Source organism: Rhinoderma darwinii, chromosome 2 (genome assembly GCF_050947455.1).
Source record: "Rhinoderma darwinii isolate aRhiDar2 chromosome 2, aRhiDar2.hap1, whole genome shotgun sequence".
In the NCBI taxonomy this organism is placed as follows: Eukaryota; Metazoa; Chordata; class Amphibia; order Anura; family Rhinodermatidae; genus Rhinoderma; species Rhinoderma darwinii.
In genome coordinates, this window is record NC_134688.1 from 201,261,589 (window position 1) to 201,283,969 (window position 22,381).

Here is a 22,381-nt window from a genome sequence, read left to right on the forward strand (position 1 = left end):
CGGTATATTGATGAATTGCTTTGTACACCATCCAACATACACAATTGCCATATCTTCTCATTGACTTCTATTATAGAAAAAATAGATAATGGCATTGATACCCAAACATGAATCTGTGAAATGCCAGGAGACTAAGGAAAACTATGGGTATGTTACAATGAACACATGCATACTTCTTCCACATATAAATATATACAACTGATGTATTAGCCAAATGTGCTGTAAACATAACTCTGCTAAACAAACTGGATAAGATCTGCTACATCGATAGTTTGTTAATAATAGGCACATTATGCACGGCTTCTCTACTGTATAATAAAGTAAAATAAAAAGGCCAGTCCCTATTTAACAATCTTAAAAGTGTGAAAGTTCAACAAGCTGTAACCTTTGTTTTGATTCTCAGTATATTTTCCCCAGCAAACAGGAGACTTGAAATTCTCATTATACCATAGAAAAGTGAGATTTTTGGATCATAGTGCAGGTATATAGCGAACACCTGAGCAGCCAGTCCTAAACACAAGGTAATAAACATTCTTCCTGACCACAAAGCTGTCAGATAATTGCCTGCTCAGTAGAATCAAGGTCTATAGTACGAGATTCCACCAGACGCCAGAGCTTGGTGATGAAGACAAATGAATAAAGCACTAGATGCAACACTGTATATACAAACACCTTCATTCTACTTTATCACAGGCGATGGATCATCTTCCCACCACAATATGTTGCAGCATGAGGAAACATTTCATCTTCTCATTTTCAAGAATTAAATTAGGGAAAACTAATTTCTTGCTTCCAGAAGAAAACAATTGACTGGAAATTGTATAATCACTAACTATGACAAATTTATTCAGCATTTTGCTTTTTTTTTTGCAGTTGGTGCATTGAAGCATTAAACCACAAAATGCAGAGAACTGTCAGCTCTGAATTTTCAACTAAACTTTCAAATAAGGATGGGACTTTGAGACACTCCTTTTTAATAAATTAGATTAATTCTATCTGGAGAATACAATAATTACGGCAGGATTTGAAATTAAAATCTGTGAAATAAAGTCAACAAATTTCTAAAAATATTACTGTGAGTTATAACTTAATTCTACTAATATATGTGTTCATGTTATATAAGCGTGTAAATCAAACGCCTAACATAATGTGACAAGTTACTGTGACAGATTTGTGGTAGCATAAACTATTAGTCTGCATTATTATATTCTACAACAATTATTTTTAGATTATCCTTAGTTATTATTAGTTTTGTTATACACTAAAATTCCATTAATTTATCCATATCCTGGATTATAAAACAGTAACAGGAAAGATGTAAATGTACAATTTACCTCTAAATCTGGCCATTGACATAACCGTTTGTTAAAATCTAACCACTTTGATCCACTTTTCCTCTTATGACAGTTCAGCTGGCCCCACACACATACGATTGTCAGCAGATTCCATTGAAATGCCCTATTGATTCCCTTTGAGATAAGCAACACTAGGTATCTGACAGCCACATCTGCCTCCCTCCATGAAATAACATGCCCATTCAAAGGAGGGGAGATAGAAGGATCATTCAACCAATAACAACCTTAAGGACATCAAAGAGTAGGTTTGTCCAGCACAGGACCCCTTTATTAACCAAACAGAGACGCCATATAAGAGTAGCTGCCGCTCTGGAAGATCCAGCCCATTCATGCAATACATGGTCGGCCATTCATTTTGATGCTACTGCAGGGGAATAGTCTGGCCTAGATGTCGCTGGAGCTTAGAAAAGCCAGACCCCACAGCAGATTGCCGATCAGACTTTAAAAAAATAAAAAAATGGGTTGTCTTATATAACCTCTTTAGGGCCTATTCAGACGAGCAGTATTCACATTCGGGTGCTGTTCGTGGGTAGAACAGACAGCACACAGACTGAACACTGACACATTAATGTCAATGGGCTAATATTCAGGTACATTCTCCGCACAGGATGTTGGTTGATGCAGAGAAAATTGCAACCTGCACTACCTTAGACCAATTCTCACACTTAAAGTAAATAGATCAGTGAAAAAAATCGGACAGCACACGAACGCCATCAGAGTGCAGTCCGTTTTTCACGGATGGGTTGCTAGGACATGCTACTTTTTTTTTGACGGACGTGAACAACTGATGATCACTGATGCTACACAGATGTTAAAAACCGACACACGGAATGCACTCTCACACAATACTGATTACATTCTGATGTAAGATTTTCAGTTTTTCCCTGATAAAACACGTGTGAGTTTTACAATGCTAGTCTGAATACAGCCTTAAGGATAGAGACCCTCCAAAGAAACCAGTCCAGAATATACTAACAAAAAACATGCTACTATATGTTGTCTCTTCTGTCTTTGTTTTCTACTACTGGTATCATCTGATTCCTGATTATCTGGCATTTCCATACCAGAACCCAGATCTCTATGCTTCTATGTCCAGCCCGGCCTCCAGGGATGATGTTTCATCCTATGTGACTGCTATAGCCAATCACAGGCTGCAGCGGTCACATGGGATGAAAGGTTATCCCAAGAGGCTGGGCTGCAGGACGTCAGAGAGACACGTTGCCAGGACTACGAGTAAATGTAGACTTATATTTTTCACCTGCTGTTTTCCGCAGCGGATATTCTGTTAAAAAAAACTGCACCACAATTTGGTGTGGTTTTTCAGCCGGAAATTCTTGCGGGGTCCAGGGTGCGTACGCTGCGTACTTTTACACAGCGTATTCGCCCTGTGTGAAAATCCCCAAACTCTACTTATTTCTTACTTTATTGTATGAATGAGTTTGACTGCTGTCCATTCAATCACATTCACGCTTTTGAAAAGCCTTAACAGTATATTATGTTTTTAAGGCTTTTTCAGGCTATTCTGCCTGAAATGGGAGTTTAAATCAATGTTTTTCCAAACATTTTTACTCTCCCAAACAATGCCATATTTCTCTAAAACCTAATGCACTTAGGAAGAGAATGCAAGTTTCTGCTGATTCCCTGTTAACTGTCCTTAGTTATTATGGTCCATCCTTTTGCTCTCCTCATATTGTTGTCGACTACATTTATCTTTTGGTATGTAGTCAAATAGAAATGGAAATTCACAACCGTTGTGCTAGGTAGTTACATAATGGTACCATAAAAACTCCAACAGACTTTGACAAATGTGTTATTCTTCATCATAGAAAAGGTGTCTACATAGTACATATCAGTTATTATAGAATAGGGAGGCAAACTATTCTCTTCATACCTGCCACTGTGTCATCAATTCTTCTAGTCCCTGTGGGTCTTCCAGGATCCCATCTTTATGTTTAGCATCTTGCAGGACATTAGCCATAGCCTCTGATTCTGTGAGCCATGCAAGAAACTTTTCCAAATCGAAGTAAAATTGTTGCAACAGTCGTAAAGCCGCTTCGAGTGCACCATCACGGTCATTAACCCTGTAAAAGACGTGAGATGTTGGCCAATATCAGCATTCATATTTCTACAATCATTTAATTAAAACGTAGCTTTAACTATATAATTTAATAAATATTGTCATTAAATGTTTGCAAAATTCTTATTTCAATCATCTTTTTAATGATTTGGTCAAGATCAGGCTGTAAATGGGGATGGTAATATATATCGTACTTAGATATATTTTAAAACCTCATAATACATAATACTGTCTATTGTGTTTACTGCTTAGGTACTACTGGTGAGATGTATGAGGTATTTTTAGCAACACTTAAATGAGTATTCCAGTGAAAAACATTTATCATCTATACCCTGTATAGATGATAACTATTATATTAGTGGGGGCTTGACTGTACCCTAATGTGGCTGGTACTGTAACTCCCATATGCATGCTTGACCACCATTCCATACAAACTCTAACTCACCACGGTCATGCGGTTGGGAAGCGGGATTCTCCATTCTATCGATCAGTGAGAGTTCCAGAAATCGGACCCCTACTGATATAGCATTTATCACCTATCCAGTGGACAGTTCATAAATGTTTCTCATTGGACTACCCCTTTAGGGTCTTTGAGGACATGTAGATGACTCTTGGTATTGGCAAGAACACTTTTATATATGTGTGAGTGTCCTAAGATAAAAACTACTGCACTTATATGAAAACAGGTTTTTGAAGGCTTAGATGGACCAATACAATTTTACATACATTGCTATATACATTCTTAAGTCATAGTTTATCTGACATATGCTATTATACAAATTAATATTTTCATGTTACTAGACCTAATTTAAATGATATTACCTTTCATACTTATCCCTTTGCAATTGTTCTAATAGTGTCTAGCTTCAAAAAATGTATTCCATAGTGATTGGCTGAACATATGTATTCTAAACACCATTTATTACTTTAATGGCATACTGTAGGTTTTTTAATGAATACCAGTTTGCTCATTTCTAGCTAATTCAATGTGCAGGCCATTTAAATATAAGGAAAGGGAAACGGCATGTCGCAAAAGGCTTATCTATTCAATTAAAACATAAGTATGTGTGTTCTGAATTCTTCAGCTGTCAATTCTCTATATTTTGCCATTTGATAAGCCATACATCAAAACTAGATTGCAATGCTTAATTAAAATCACTTAGTTACAATGTAAATTCCTGGATTACAAAGTGAGTTAAATGTAATTAAAACTGATTATCGAAATAATTGGATTTTAAAGGCACTAATTTCTCTCGCATTTAACAGCAGTAGAAATGACAAAATATAATCAGGACCAAATACTGCGAACAACAGATAACATTACAGCACAATGAGTTGTGACAGACAATGCAGGGGATTAGAAAATGTCTACATTTCTGCCAAGGTTTCCATGACCAACACATTCATAACGGCAATTTCCTCATTGTGGGTATTTGTATTTTCTTAATGTTGCATGTAACCTTACACATGACAAAGTTTTTTTTTAAATAAACTATTTGAAACATTTTTCTAGGACGCTTTTATGTTTAATATTATTATTTCCTCAACATGTACAAAAGGCAAGTATCAAACACAATTTTGACAGGGGGCGGATTGAATTGATATTCTACTGAACAATTTTAAAACAACCTACGAAAACTAACATAATAGAACATTAAATAGAAAACCTTGCCGATTCATTTGAAACAGTAAAATTACATTCATTATAATTATGTTTACTTGATGCTTTGTCATTATATTTCAGGAACGGACCGTGCCATGTAAAATGATTGGGTTTAACAGGACAATTATCTCATTATTCCTACAATGAAGGAACAAAAAAACTAAAGGTAAATTATGTGTTCTCATCTTACAAAATAGCAGGATGCATAAATAAATCGGCCCGTGAAGTTGAATCTTCCGTAAAGAAAAAAAATGCTTATTTTAGTTTTCGTAAGCAGTATCAAATTTTATACAAATGTATGAGATGCAAAAATATAATGGGTCTTGTAGGCTTAGAAAATATACTAAATGAGCTGCAATCCCAAATACAGCCCATTGACAAAAGTGGCAGTGTTTTGGGAAAGATAAACAGACCTTTTATTCTATATAACTCCTGTAAGGCATTTCAATCAATTGCACCAAATGCATCAACCTTTGTCCATTGTAAAAAAAAAAAAAAAGGCAACATTTCCCTGACCTGCACAAATTATGTCCAATGTCCCACCTATCCGTCTTTCTTTTCATGGTGGTCAACGGGATGATGAGGAGGAGAGAAGGAAACAGCGGATGTCTTAGATGACAATTGTCATTCTTATTTTTGTGTTGTTTCATTGATTTCAGTGTAAACAATTATGGATGGAATAACTGACATTGACTGTTAAATAATGCGACGGAAGACATCTGCCATAAAACAGAATAAGTGACACATTTGTGTGAACAGGGTCTTAATACCGCTCCTTATTGAGTTCAAGTGTACACACAGAGATCTCTACATCAGAAAATGTTTCCAAAAAGATTGCTCTAAGTATTGGGAATGTTGGCTCATCATGCTTGTGAACTAATTTCGGCATACGTAAAGCCGAGTGTTTCCATAGGGCCCCATTCACCCAGTGTATACCAAATGGTTGTCCTATTGGCATAGGCCCAGCCAGTAAATGTTTGCATACCTTTTATATTTTCTTTCTAGTAATATATAGACATACAGTGGCATATGTCCCAGCATTCCGTTTGCGGTATTTGTTGGGAAATTGACGTAAACCTCCAATAGAGAGCACAAACATGATATTCACAGTGCCTTAGTCTACTTTTATTGATAATAAAGCAATAACACTTTTTTCTTAAGCAATACAATATAAATTTATATACAATATATAATTTACAAGAACTTAAAGAGGCTCTGTCACCACATTATAAGTGCCCTATCTCCCACATAAGGAAATTGGCGCTATAATGTAGGTGACAGCAGTGCTTTTTTATTTAGAAAAACAATCTATTTTTACCTTGTTAGGAGCGATTTTAGCTTTATGCTAATTAGTTACTTAATGCCCAAGTGGGCATTTTTTTACTTTAGACCAAGTGGGCGTTATACAGAGGAGTGTATGACGCTGACCAATCAGTGACCAATCAGCGTCATACACTTCTCTCCATTCATTTAGTCAGCGCATAGGGATCCTGCTAGATCAGTATGTGCTGTCTTATACTGACACATTAATGTTACTGAAGTGTTTAGACAGTGAATAGACATTCCTTTCAGCCAGGACGGGATGTATATTCCCAATCCCGGCACTTCGTTAACGTTTCTGTGGTACTTACAGCAGAGCAAAGCGTAATCTCGCTGTAACCTGTCATTTACAGCGTGATCTCGCGAGATTACGCTTGCTCTGCTGTAAGTACCACAGAAACGTTAACGAAGTGCCGGGATTGTGAATAGATATCACGTCCCTGCTGGAAGGAATGTCTATTCACAGTCTAAACACTTCAGTAACGTAAATATGTCAGTATAAGACAGCACATACTGATCTAGCAGGATCCCTATGCGCTGAGGAAATGAATGGAGAGAAGTGCATGACGCTGATCGGCCACTGATTGGTCAGCGTCATACACTCCTCTGTACAACGCCCACTTGGTCTAAAGTAAAAACACGCCCACTTGGGCATTAAGAAACTAATTAGCATAAAGCTAAAATCGCTCCTAATGTGGTAAAAATAGATTGTTTTTCTAAATAAAAAGCACTGCTGTTACCAACATTATAGCGCTCATCTTCTTATGTAGGAAATAGAGCCTCTTTAAACATTGTAAGGCTATCAATGATCAGTGAGGGATCCTCAGGACCCCCACGCAATCAGAATGAAGGAGCCACAGCTTCATTGTTCCATTCGGGCGTCCTTGCCTTTCTTTTACTGAGGCTCAGTCCTATTCAAGTGGAAAGTCGTGGCCTCTTCACTCTGCCCCACACACCCCAAACAATAACTCCTGGGAAAACCCTTTTAGGATGCTCTCACTGGCCATACTTCTTTTACACAAAACTTTAAAAAAAAAAGATTAGATCCAATTATCTCCGCCCACTGTGTTCTCATCCTGGCTGTGGCAGACAATAGTTGGGCAATATACATAATAGTACAAAAGATCACAACTCACATACAGACAGAAGAAATACAAAGTAAAGTCAATATTGTAATAAATCATGGTGACTAGAAACTGCCAAGGTGTTCCTCCCACTGAGGGGTATATAAGGGCTTGACCTGGGGAGGATGGAGATCTCCTAGATGTAGACTTTAATGAGAGCTGAAGCGGAGGCCAGCGCTCTGAGGAGTTTCCTGTGATTACCTGATTTTGTGTACTGTGTGCTGTCCCTGCATGGAAGGCGACCTAGTCTGTCAGAATTGGATACAATAAATCCTGTTGAAGTTGCACTGTCTTCACTGGCTCTGTTGATCGTGTATTGACCTAACGAACCCCATGACAGGGCCACTAAGAGGACATTACACTCTGTGGGGGCAGCTATAGGAGCATTATACTATGTGGGGTCCACTATAGGAGCATTATTCTATGTGGGGCAGCTATTGGGGGGATTATTCTGTGTGGGGGCAGCTATGGGGGCATTTTTCTCTGTGGGGGCCATGAAGGTGGCATTAAACTGTGGGGGAAGCTATGGGGCATTATACTGTGTGGGGAGGTACTATAGGGGCATTATACTGTGTGGGCTCCAATATGGGGGCATTATCCTTTGTGGGGTCCGCTATAGGGACTTTATACTATGTAGGGGCAAATATGGGGGAAATATACTGTGTGGGGGCCACTATAGGTGCATTATTCTGTGTGGGAAGCACTATATGGGCATTATACTGTGTGGGGGCCACTATAGGGGCATTATACTGTGTGGGGCAGCTATGGAGGCATTATTCTGTGTGGGGGCCGCTATGGGGGCATTATTCTGTGTGGGGCCCGCTATGGGGCATTATTCTGTGTGTGGGCCACTAAAGAGCCAATATACTTTCGGGGGGCAGCTATAGGGGCATTATACTGTGTGGGGAGGCACTATAGGGGCATTATACTGTGTGAGGAGGCACTATACTGTAAATGGAAGTTACGTAAACAGCATAGCAGTTCCGTAAACAAGGTAGCTCGCTATGCTACACCATTTCCATAACACTCATTCACTTCTAACAAAGTTTACAGAAACAGAGCAGCACAGATAACTATGCTGTTTATGTAAGGCTTACCCTGTCGGATTCTCCTCTGCAGTTGTAAATATTTGTTGGGGAAGCTCACTGGATTGGGGCCCACAGATGTTTTTCGCCACCCCTGTGCTAAACCACTAGCTATGCCTCTGAGCCCTCCCTTAACATTTCTAAAAGCTCCCGCATTGAAACATATTTACAGACAGGCAGACCCTTTGGACTGGTTCATAACTTTTTAGAAAAATGGCTCAACAGGACTAAAAAAGTTAAATATATTATTTCATTAAATACACAGAGAATACAGTGTAACCTCCCCAGAAGACTACCCTTTTGAGAAGACCCCCCACCGAGACCGAATTTTTCTGTGACTCATTTTACCCACCATTATAGTCTATGGTAACTTCCTCTCTATTACCAGATCACCCCCCAATCTGACCAAAGACCATTTTTGTTTAGAAACATTTTCAGTGTGAATACCTGTGAAAAGACCATAAATTGAACTGACATGCTCTGTAAATATGGTTGCGCCACACTGAATCACCAGAACAGATAAAAAAAAGCAGGAGGAGGAGACTTGTTTGACACAACAGGGAAGAGAAGCTGGCAGTATTGCATCGCATCATTGGGGTAGAGAGAGCAGGAGGAGAAAAATTTCCAGCACAACGGAACGTCATAGGAAAGGAGGTAGAAGGGAGTATGTCAGAGAAGGGGAGGGTGGCATGCTGGACTGAGCAGCCTGTGCATTTTCTGAGTAAGGGAGTCCACAAACTGACACTGTGGTATCAAGGTTAGCAGTGGGGAAGGATATAGATAGTGAAGCCTGAATGGGATTTAAGAATGAGAGAAGCCATGCTGGTGTACTGTAACATATAAGGATGAGAGGGAAAGCTATGCCAGGAATGAGAGTGGAGCAATGTAGGGGACCAAGAGAGGAACTATGCTAGCTAACAAGATTTAGAGGGGTGCCATTGTGGGAACACAGAATGTAAAGGGGTGTGGGGGAATGAGAGGGGGGGTCATGCTGGGGACCAGCAATAAGAGGGGAGCCGTAGTGGGGGTTTGGAAAGAGAGGGGAGCCATGCTGGGGACTACGAATAAGAGGGGGGCAATGCTGGGAACTGGGAATGAGAGGGGAACCATGCTGGGGACTAGGAATGAGAGGGGGCACCATGCTAGGGACTAAGAATTAGGGAGAGAATCATGCTATGGGCTAAGAATCAGAGGGAAGCCATGCTGGAGACTAAGAATGAGAGGGCTGTTTATTTCTGTGCTGCACATATTTGCCGACTGCATTTTACACTTTAACCTGCATTCTGTGTAATTCTTTCTTTGAGAGGACCACCCCCATAAAAAAAAAATATATATATATTTCTGTGCAATTTTTGCTGGTTGGCTCAAAGAGGTTTCACTGTGTTTTATAATAAATTATATTAAAAAAAAAGTGACAGATGCTCCTAAAAATCTATATAGATTGTCAAGAAACGTTTGAATTCTTATTTTGTACTAATTAATCTACTTGATATTTTCTTCTCCATTCATGGCTAAAATCCATGCAAAATTCAGTTGCTTGTCGTTTATCATAATGCAGTGCATTTTGTAAGTTCTCATGAGATTGGCATATTTGGAGCTAAACTGTCAGGTCACATGACTGACAGTGGAACAGAGCAAAACCACTGTCTGTCTCCAAGGACAGCTAACAGAAGTTTGAAAGAAGCAAAATATGTAAATGGAAAAAACATCATAAAATAATACAAAATTGGTATAAAAATGGTGCAGCAATTTACCTTGGACTTGTCTATTCATCAACTGTTTACAAGAACATCCATCTCCTTTAAAAGGAACACTTTGGTAATAAAGTATACACTGCGCTATGCCTAGTGCAGGGCCTGTGGGTGCAGTGTTTGCCACAGGGATTTAAAGAGCACCAAAGAGGAAATCCCTGTATCATGCACCGCCCCCTCATGCCCCGCACTAGGCATAGTACAGCGTCACATTTTGCACAAAGTGTTCCATTAAATGAAGATACCTTAATGTATCTAACTATTGTTAGTCTGTTACTAAAACTGTCAGTAAAGCTCTCAGAGGTAGTCTTCTCAGATAATAGGGCCAATATACATAGGATATGAGGAAATGTAAAATCCCTCAAAGTAAAAGCTTATCTAGATCAGAGGTGGTCTCCTAAAAGAGATGGTCCTCACTGTGTGTCGCGTTTTCTTTTTTCATGGCACAAACAATAATAATATTGCGTCTATGATACCAGAATGATTGGTTACATTTTTGGCAGAAAATCTTTTAGAAATATTAAAATATTTTGAAAAGTCAATCATAATAGTGTAATTGTGGCATGCGTTACAAAATATAAATCATGAGTCATGAATAATGATTTACTGTACGGTTGTGTATTTCCAGTCGCATTAAGCATGTTTCCATCATTGAAACCAACTATTTTGTTTGTGGGACAAAAACTTTCTATGAAATTATGAGATGCTGATCCAAAAATATTGCATTATTTCTCATTTCTCATACAAATTGGCACATCTATGGCTAGCTCAACATATGGTAGATTCCCTACACACATGGACACTGGAGAGAGACCCATTTGTCTTTTTAACTTAATGTCTTTGGAACTTGGATTAGTGACAAAACTAACTTTTGTGTCTTATTATCCCAAGGATATACAGAATAGCAAAAGACTAAAAATATACTTAAGATTCATCTATTTACTGAGGCATTTTATTAATACACATCCATTTGTCAAATACGCCATACCTCTCTTCTGCCATTCAGCATGTTCATATTATATTTTTATCTCTTGCTTCGGTTTCCTTTATCATTTTAATCCTTTGCTCTCTTGTGTAATTGTGAAGAGCTTTGAGTTCCATCAGCAGAAAAGTATTTCTTATTTATTCTTAGGTTTCATATATATATATATATATATATATATATATATATATATATATATATATATATTTTGTTGCTATTTATCTTGGTTTTTTTTTTGTTTTTTTAAATCATGTTTGCATGAGATTCTAAATCTTGTTTAAAGCCTATTGGGTTTAGAGGTGCTTCATCCCGCATGAGCATACAAAGACTGTATGGCAATCACTAATAGTCATAGAGGAAACTTATGTTACAGTTCCATGTAGATATGTGGATTTTATATGTTTTGAGACATATATGGTTTATATATTAGATTACACATTACGATGATTGAGAGAAAAAGCATCAGAAGTGGAAGGATGATGCATTTATCTATATGTTGTTATATTAAGAAGTGCAGATAGTGATTATAATGCCTAAAGCAATATAGTGTCAATGATATATCTCTTCAATGTTGAGATTACATAGCTTGTGACTCCTGGGATAGAAGACCTCATCTGCCATGTGTTGGCACCTGGCAAGAGTTCTTACACAACACTGCAGATCCTTGACTAGCTGTGACTTGCACAATGTATGCAACTTAATGCACCCAATACTATCATGTGCATACTTCTATGAAGGAACGTTGAGAGACTATACAAGAAGCCATGTAGCTGATTATTACTTTCTATCTATGACATCACTCAACCTACTTTTTATAAATCTGGTTGTCCTATTACATTTCTCTGTTAGATCTAGATCAAGAGATAACACTGAGCTACAGGGCATGTGCGTCCACCAGCAATTGGACACATTGGTCTATGTTTATTCATAAAGCAGTATTTTGCATCAATGAAATTGGGGAGTATAGTTGACTAGCGTTGCACCTGATTTATTAAAATATATGTTTCTTATTAATCAGGTATATTTGGAATTAACTGGGCTTGAATTTATCTTGATGCAGCTGTATATTTATGGCACTATTTTGGGCCTTTTTCAAATATTGCCTTTGATAAATGGGTCTAAAAATTAGTTTAAAGAGGCTCTGTCGCCACATTATAAGTGCCCTATCTCCTACATAATGTGATCGGTGCTGTAATGTAGATTACAGCAGTGTTTTTTTTATTTAGAAAAACTATAATTTTAAACGGAGTTATGACCTATTTTAGCTTTATGCTAATGACTTTCTTAATGGACAGCTGGGCGTATTTTACTTTTTGACCAAGTGGGCGTTGTGGAGAGAAGTGTATGACGCTGACCAATGAGTGACCAATCAGCGTCATACACTTCTCCCCATTCATTTACACAGCACATAGTGATTTTACTAGATCACTATGTGCAGTCACATACACACACATTAACGTTACTCAAGTGCCTTGACAGTGAATAGAGATCACTACCAGCCAGGACGGGATGTCTATTCAGAATCCTGAAACTTCGGTAACGTTTGTGTGAGATTTACAGCAAGGCAAGAGTAATCTCGTTTTAAATGACAGTTTACTGCGTAATCTTGTGAGATTACGCTTGCCTTGCTGTAAATCTCGCACAAACATCACCGAAGTGTCAGGATTCTGAATAGACATCACGTCCTGGCTGGACGTGATGCCTATTCATTGTCAGGACACTTGAGTAACGTTAATGTGTGTGTATGTGGCTGCATATAGTGATCTAGTAAGATTACTATGTGCTGTGTAAATGAATGGGGAGAAGTGTATGATGCTGATTGATCAGCGTGATGCACTTCTCTCCACAACGCCCACTTGGTTAAAAAGTAAAACACGCCCAGTTGTCCATTAATAAACTCATTAGCATAAAGCTAATATAGGTCATAACTCTGTCAAAAATTATCGTTTTTCTAAATAAAAAACACTGCTGTAATCTACATCGATCACCGATCACATTGTGTACAAGATAGGGCACTTATAATGTGGTGACAGAGCCTCTTTAAAGCATGACCATGATCACTTTTCTTGCTTGTTTTCTTTTTTGTTGGTTGAAAAAGTATGGCAATTATTTGCACAAATTTGGTGCAGTCTTTGAATAGTTTTAGGTATTTTTTAACCTGTGCAACATTCACCAGAATTACTTTTTACGGACCATGCTCGCATACTATATATAATGCGGGTGGCTGTCTGCGGCCTTCACCGGCCGGCTGGCCGAATCACGGACTGTGATTACGGGCATGGTCGTGTGCATGGGGCCTTATTCTGCAGTTTTTAAAGAATGTCCCATATGTGCCCTTAGTGTGCTACTTGACTCAAACACAGGCCTCAAAAACAGAGGAGCAGCTTGTGGATTTTGGGGCCTCCTATATATTAGGATGTTTTCCAGGCACTATTTCATGTTTGAAGAGGCCGTGAGGTGCCCAATCATAAGAAACACCGCAAAAATTCCTATTTTGGAATCCACACCCCTCAAGGAATTAATCTAGGGGTGTAGTGAACATTTAGAACCACAGTTGTGTTGTAGAATTTATTTGAATTCGGCCGTGAGAATGAAAAATTAACTTTTTTGCCAAGAAGATGTAATTTTCACATGGAAAGCTGGAGAAAAATAAACGCATAATTTGTTCTGCAAGTACTCCTGAGTGCGATAAGAGCCCATATGTGATTGTAAACTGCTGTTTGGGCACACAGCAGGACTCAGAAGGGAAAGAGTGCCATTTGGCTTTTGGAGCGCAAATTTTGTTGGATTGGTTTCTGGGCACCATGCTGCCAAGCCCCTAAGCTACCAGTTCATTGGAAACCTGACCCCCCTCCAGAAATGACCCTATTTTGGAAACTACAAAATTCCCTTAAGGAATTAATCTCAAGGTATACTGAGCATTTTTAACCCACAGGTGTTTTGTAGAATTTATATGAATGGGGCTGTGAGAGTGAAAAATTAAAATTTCTCCAAGATTATGTATTTTTGGCTTAAAGTATTTTATTTTCACAAGGAAATACAGCCCTAAAGTTATTTATCTAGGGGTGTACTGCGCATTTTAACCCCTCAGGTGTTTTTCAGAAATGAATGCGTAGCAGATGGTGCAAAGTAAAAATTTGCAATTTTACCACAGATATGCCATTTCTGTACCCAATATGTTGTACCCAATCTGTGCCACTGTGAAAAGACAGCTCTCTCCTTATACTGTTTCCTGGTTTTAGTACCACTCTACATGTGGCTCTAATCTTTTGCCTGGGCATACAACAGGGTTCCAGAGTGAAAGAGCACCATACGCATTTGAGGCCTAGTTTTGTCAGCTACATAACAATACGGGCAGCCTTGCTTCCAGTAAATCTGCTTGAACTCTCCCCTTCCTTCCTTGTTTCCAAATATTGGAGCCTTGATAACCAACTCTGGAAACAGAAGAAATGTTTCATTTTGGCCTGCACAGGATGTTTTTTCTATCCCCGCCTCACAGGTGCAATAATTTGTATTATTTGTTCATAAACATAGCCGTACGAGGGCTGATTTTTGCAAGACAAACTGTAGTTTTCATTGGTATCATTTTGGGGTGCATGTGACTTTGATCACTTGTTATTCCATTTTTTGGGAGGCAAGATGATAAAAAACAGCAATTCCTGCATAGTTCTTTTTTTTTTTTTTTTTTAACACAGCTATTACGGTGCACTGACATGTTGACTTTATTCTGCGAGTCAGTATGATTATGGCAATAACAAATTAATATAGTTTTCTATGTTTTACTACTTTTATACAATAAAAACATTGTTTTTTTTAGAAAAATATTATATTGTTTTGTCGGCTTATGAGACTCTTTTTATTTCTGTCAACAAAGCTGCGTGAAGGCTTATTTTTTGCAAGACAAGTTATAGTTTTTATTGGTACTATTTGGAGTCAGAAAAAAAGAGGAGGGAATGATCCAGCGCTCAAAGAAGGTTTGTAAAAAGGAAACAGTCTTCCAAGTTTATTCCAATAATTTAAAAGATCAAGTGCATGGGGGTGGTGGTAGCAGCCTACGCGTTTCGGACAACACTCCTGTCCTTATTCATGGCTCATGTGAGACATGTCATGTCATCTCAGACATGAACCATGAATTAAGACAGGAGTGTTGTCCGAAACGCGTAGGCTGCTACCACCACCCCCATGCACTTGATCTTTTAAACTATTAGAATAAACTTGGAACACTGTTTCCTTTTTACAAACCTTCTTTGAGCGTTGGATCATTCCCTCCTATTTTTTCCTGTTGCCTTGCCGTGTGCCATCACGCAGGATCCGAGCGCAGCCTGGATTGAGACAACCAGTGGGTGAGCTGGAGGATTCCTCCCGCTTTCTCCTACTATTTGGAGTGCATGCGACTTTTTCATCCCTTTTTTATACATTTTTTTTGGAAGGCAAGGGGACGAAAAATCAGCAATACTGGCATTGTTTTTTAGTTTTTTTTTTTTTACAGTGTTCACTGCTTGGGATAAGCAAAATATTATTTTTATAGTTCAGGTTGCTACGAACACAGAGATATCAATTATGTGTAGTCTCATTTAAAAAAAATCATTTTTAATTCTAGCAATAAAGGAATTGATAAGGAAAAAATGAGGATTTTTTTATTTCATTACTTAAAACTTGAATTTTTTAATTTTTCCTTTTTTTTAAATCATTTTTGTAATCCCACTAGGAGACTAAAAGGCCTGAACTTCTGATCACTGTTATAATACACTGAACGACTTACCTAGTATAGTGTATTATACCCGTGAGTTTTACATTGACAGGCAGACTACTAGGCCCTGCTTCTGGCAAGGCCCAATAGACTTCAATACATGGAAGACCAGGAAGCCATTGTTAGGCCTCCAGTTGCAATAACATCTATTGGCACCCCGCGATCGTGTTGGGGTAGTGGCCAATGGGCTACAAACCACTTAGATGCCACAGTCGCTATTGACTTTGGCATATAAAAGGTTAATTAGCCAGGATCTAAGCTAGCTCCAATTCCGGCCATTACAGCAGAGTGTCAGCACTTTGAGCTTTCCGTTTCTGTACGACAAATTTCGGGAACCCCTTCCCGACCATAACCTACAGTTATATCAAATGTTGAGAAGGGTTCTATTCTTGTCCGCAATTGTGGCAAGGACTCACCTATAGAATTCTATGGGTGCTTCTGAAATTGCGGACAGCTACGAATGTGCATCCATATTTGCAGATCTTTATTTGCGGAAAGTAAAAACCCTCATAGTCATGTGCATGAGGTCTTAGACAGCAAGGAAAAGCTGATTTACAAATAGTTAGACCTTGTGCATACAGTGCAGATTTTGCGTCTTTTTTTTTAAAGCCAAAAAACAGAATTAGGTCCAGGAAAGGAGACACTTTAAGGCTCCAATCAAGGCGTAGAAACATTTCTAAGATGATCTAGTGAAAGAGGAGACCCCCAGAGCTAGATTTCAAATGTCATAGCAAAGAGTCTGAATACTTATGCAGATTAGTATCTGCAATATTTTTGTTTTTTTCAAAACTAAAATTAGAAAAATGTGAACATAAGAATATGTGAAAAAAATTTAAGGGGTCTGAAGACTTTCCGATTGCATTGTTTGTCCATCACTATCTATCTATCTATCTATCTATCTATCTATCTATCTATCTATCTATCTATCTATCTATCTATCTATCTATCCATCCATCCATCCATCCATCTATGTGAATGTCCCCTTGCCAGATTGATAAAGTCTTGCATATTGTCTTCCTGAAGATTCCCTGTCCTCTGTCCTCGTGAAAAGTTTGTTAACTGGGTCAAAGATTTTGTGCACTTCTATATTAATGAAGTAAAGAACGAGTTTAATAGATTGTCTAGGGATCTTAATTCCCGTAGGGTACTCATCAGAGCCTTTACTTTCATAGTGATTGATGAAATTCACTCCTCATTGCATGAGTCTAAAAAGTTAAGTCGCTTTAAGGAAGAACAAAACTCTAAGATCATTAATGCTATCTGGTCATAGAATCGTCAATCTGGGCATTTGAAGCCTCTAGTCCACCTCTAAGTTGGCCTATGGCTTTCAAAGTGGAATTCAAGTCATGGCATATAATGATAATAACGATCTGTTTGAAGATGATCAGAAAGAGGAATGTCGCATTTCACCTAGGTAGATGATACCATACCAAAATCTGTGAGGGAACCTGGCAGCAATTGTTAAATTTCCCTACAGTGCCACCCCAGAAGAAATGAAGCATTATACAGTACCCATTGAATTCAGTGCATGGAGCTGAAAAAGAGAGAGACGCTGTTGGTACTGTAGTTCAGAACTCAGAATTCCCTATTAGCGTATATCCATTCGTAACCAGGTAACCCTATTTAAGATATATTATGAAATTACACAGCACAGAATTGTAGACCTAAAAATGAAATAATGTTTATAATTGTAGGTACACAATAAAGAGTACCTACACTTTAAATTTGTATTCCAGAAATCAATAGTAGAGCAAAGATGAGAAACTTTGTGCTATATGTTATTAGAGAAATATGTCTCTCTCCACAGACTCTCAGCGCCTGCTGAACTAATCAATTGCATTTATTGATAAAATCCGTACACAGGTGTCCAGACACTGAGAGATCAGGTTACAGCTGCTGCCCATAGAAGTCTATGGAAAGGGGAGGCAAAGGGGGAACAGGAAGTGGGAGCTGCAAAAGGGAGACAGAGGAGAGAGACACATTCAGACGCTCCGGCATCTTCTGGAAAGTGTTATATCTCCAGTTATATTCAGTGCTGGATTCAAATTTAAACTGCTCAGTACTGATGTATAATGTTCTCCATGCTGCTGCTGCTTCTATATATGTGACAGAAATAAGGGAGCAGGATGTTCTCTAGCTCTTTTTCTCTGTGGACTGTGCATGAAAAATATCATAGCAGCTAGTCTCCGACACTTTGGAACTGAGCTCAGGGAAGACTGATAATTAGAAATAGAGCCTACAAAAGGGGAACATTGATGTAAAATGCAGGATACAAGTCATATAAAGGTCAGATATAGTATTATTGCACATGTACACACATGACTGCTTATTTTAAAAAGTTACAAGAAAGTTGTTTTGTGTATTCTAGCAAAGAAATTTAATTTTGATTCATGTGGCAATCCCTCTAAAGGAGATTTCCAAGAATCCAAAATTATCACCTATCTACAGGATAGGCAATCATTTTCTGCTGGGACCCCCACCGATTGTGAGAATGGGGGTCTTAAACCCCCAGATCATCCTCACTGCTCGACCGTAGTGAGGAGCAGCTTGAAAATAGCGTCAGTTGAGCATGTGCACTAACGCTCCATTCAAAGTCTATGAGAATGAAGGAAACAGCGGGGAACAGCGCACGGCTGTTTCCATCATTCTCAAAGACATTCAGTGGAGTGGCAGGCGCATGTTCGACCGCCACTTTATTTGAGCTTCTCCTAACTGGGGTGCAGTAAGGAGGATCTGGGGGTTTGGGCCGCCCTTCTCACGATCAGTCGGGCCCCCTGTTGATTGGTGGTAATTTATGATTCTGGCAAAGCCCTTTAAGGCAATGCAGTGTTCATTCCTTATACTTATACCAATTGAGTAATATTTTCCCCATCTGATAATTCCATTCTAAAAAAGTGATAACACAACAGATACTGTTAAGACCACCTTAAATAACACCTTTATTTAATTTTTAGAGGCAAAAAAGTTGTCTGCCTATAATATCACAAGAAAAATAGCAACATTATTCTCACTATTTGCTGAACTGTTACCTTTCTAATCTGTGCACACATACATCAATTTGTGCTTTTTTTCCCTTTAACCAGCTGTGACTATGTGTTCATTGGAGGTCTACTTTATATAAAAATCGGAATTAAAAACAACCATCCCTCTTGTCAGTTCAAGGCCTACATCGTTGATTGCATTTGACACAATAATCATCATCATATCTTAAGACTGAAATCAGCTTGACAGAACTCAACTCGGGTCTGCTTCTTCCAATTACCTGAAAATTGCAGCCCAGCTTATCTCTCAGGAAATAAGTTTGCATTTACAATTCCACTGAGGTGCAAAAGTGATGCAGTAGATGTAGCAATTTAACTTGCTAACTTATACAATAACTATTTTCTTTTAAATTCACTCATCTCTAGTGAATGCTTTTCGACACAGCTGAAAATCCTTCTGCTGCGGGATGCATTGACTTTCAAAGGATTACACAGATTGTGCAGAAACAATATTAGACTCTGATTTGGAAAGATAGCTGAAATAATGTTTGTGTTTCCAAACTACATATGAATGACTTTGCTGTTCCTTTCATACACACGGATACTTTGAGGACAAAATAAAACCTTGGATGCCATTAATATCCTTCCTGAATGACTTTATTTTCACCTCTAGTCATGTGACCTGCCTCCAAAAATTCTTTACATCTATCTATCTATCTATCTATCTATCTATCTATCTATCTATCTATCTATCTATCTATCTATCTATCTATCTATCTATCTATCTATCTATCTATCTATCTATCGGAACCTCATATAGAAATGTGTCCTCCCTGAACTTATCCCTAAGTGCAAGTTCACACTGAGTTTTTTTGGCGCTTTTTATAATGCAGAAACCACATCAAAAAACGTCAGAAATTGCCTCCTGTTGATTTCAGTGACATGCTCTTTCTTCGCGCGATTCTGTATCTGACCTCCCATTGAAATCAATGGGAGGCAAAGAAAGCGTTTTTTACCCACGACGTTCAATGGCCGCAGCCGAAAAACACAGCAAAAAACGCGGCAAAGAAAGTTTCCTGAAGGTATTTTGAGGCAGATATTTCTGCCTGCAATAAACTCAGTGTGACCATGTCCTAAACCAAAGATATATCAAGATAAGTGGTGCGAGATGACTAGCATTGATAAAAAAAACCTGATTTTACAATACTATGTCGCGAGATGTATATGCTATATGTGTCTATGTGTGGCAACACAGATGTGTATTACAGCCTGTAACAAGAGAATGCAGATGCACACCGCAAGCACTAAGATGTGTGTATTAGAGCCTGCCAAAGATTATGCTAGAATGTCGCGATATTGTATAGAATTAGTACTGTGAGAAATTGTAGTCCTTTCAAAAAAAGTTAAGTATGGACACATCTGTACTTTATTTAAAGAGTACGGTGGCAAGAAAAAGTAGGTGAACCCTTAGGGCAATGCACAAGATGGCCATTACGTGCGGTTTTGTTGCGCGTATTTGCGCACTGCAAAACTGCAGCATAAAACAGTACCTGCATAGTCAATGAGATTCCAGGTAATCTCTTGTCCATGCTGCGGTATTTTTCAGGAAGGTAAATTGACACGCGGTGCAGATTTTTGAATCCGCAGCATGTCACATTATCTTGCAATTCGGCTTGTGAATTCTATCCCTGTAGTTCTACGGTTGGAATTGCCTGGGTTTCTGCATTGATTACTAATAAAATGTGGTCTGTCAATTATATAGACAAATACAATCTAACTAAACTAATAACACAAACAGTTGCATTGTTTGTGTTTTATATTTAGCACATTGAGTAAACATTCACAGTGCAGGGAGAAAAAGTAAGTGAACCCTTGAATTTATTAACCTGTAGATCCCCCTTTAGCAGCAATTACTTCCAACAAATGTTTTCTGTAGCTGCAAATAAGATTTGCACGACGTTGAGGAGGGACTTTGGACCATTCCTCTCTGTAAATGTCTATTATTATATCAATATTTCTGCGATGCCTTGCACAGGTCATGCCACAGCATTTCAATAGCATTAGGGCACGTACAGACGTGGCAGAGTTTCTCCGCTGCAAATCTTGGTGCAGATTTGGGGCAATCACGCAACGAATCTGCACCAACATTTGCATATTTGACAGGTAATTCAGACGTTGCAGAAAACACAACGGACTTGCCACAGATTTCAGTTTTTGCATTGCAAAGGCTGAAATCCGCAGTGAAATTTCGCTTCTTCTCCGCAACAGACAGTGCATGCTGCAGAGGGAAAATTCTACACCGCAGCCTATGGTCCGCAGAGGAGTTTTCCCGCAAAGTCTGAACTAACTTGCCTAAAAATGCATTGGAACAACTGTAAAAAACGGCCGCTGGAGAATTCCACTGCGGACTGTCCACAGCGGAATTCCACAGCAATTCCGCCAGGTCTGGACGTGCCCTTAAGGTGAGAATTCTGGTCATTTCGAAAGACAAATCTTCTTTTTCAACTATTTCGTTAATTTACTCGTGTGCTTTGGGTCATTATCTTGTTGCATCACCAAAAGTTTTTTCAGCTTGAGGTCATGGACTGCTACCCTTAAATTTTTTTGTAAAATGTTTTAATATGCCTTTAAATTAATTGTTCCCTCAATGATTACAAGGCACCCAGGCCCCAAAGCAGCAAAGCAGCCCCTAACCATGATGTGCCCTCTACAATGCATCACAGATTTTTTCTGGACAGCAGGGGCTTCCTTTGTGGTATCTTTCCATGAACACCATTCTTATTCAGTGTTTTTCTAATAGTGGTCACATGAACAGAGGTTTTTGCAGTTTGTAGAGTATTCAGTATGTCTATTGCTGTTACCCATGGGTCTTTTTCACTTCATGCAGGACTGCCTGTTGTGCTATTGGAAAGATATTAACAGGACATCCCCTCCGTGGGAGAGTAGCAACTGTGGATTTATGTACTTTCCTGGTCTTTAGCAATTCTTTTGTAGCCTGTTCTAGCTTCTTGCATCTCGGTAATATGTCTTCTGAGGTATTCTGAAAGTTGTTTGCTTCAAGGCATCGTTCACACTAACAATCTTTCTTGAGTAGAACAGATTTGTCAGTAACCAGGCTGTGTGTGCTTTTATTTAGGCAAAGCACCTGCGAAATCCACACTTCCAATCTCATCTCCTTAATTAAAACACCTTTTGCCAATTAGGTCTTGGAGTCATTAAAGAGGATCTGTCACTAGTTTAGTAATGCCCAATCTCCTAGCTAATGTCATAGGCGCTGTCACACCGGATAATGC

General features: G+C 38.6%; 1 protein-coding gene across 7 annotated transcripts in view; it reads right to left on the reverse strand.

Moving 5' to 3' along the window:
* DMD (dystrophin) overlaps positions 1 to 22,381 on the reverse strand; it is a 2,416,993-nt gene that overhangs the window by 657,618 nt on the left and 1,736,994 nt on the right. For all 7 annotated transcript variants that reach the window (XM_075852742.1, XM_075852740.1, XM_075852736.1 and 4 more), the window contains one exon: positions 3,247 to 3,436. In XM_075852742.1, coding sequence (XP_075708857.1) covers positions 3,247 to 3,436 — 190 coding nt within the window. The remainder of the gene's footprint in view (positions 1 to 3,246; positions 3,437 to 22,381) is intronic.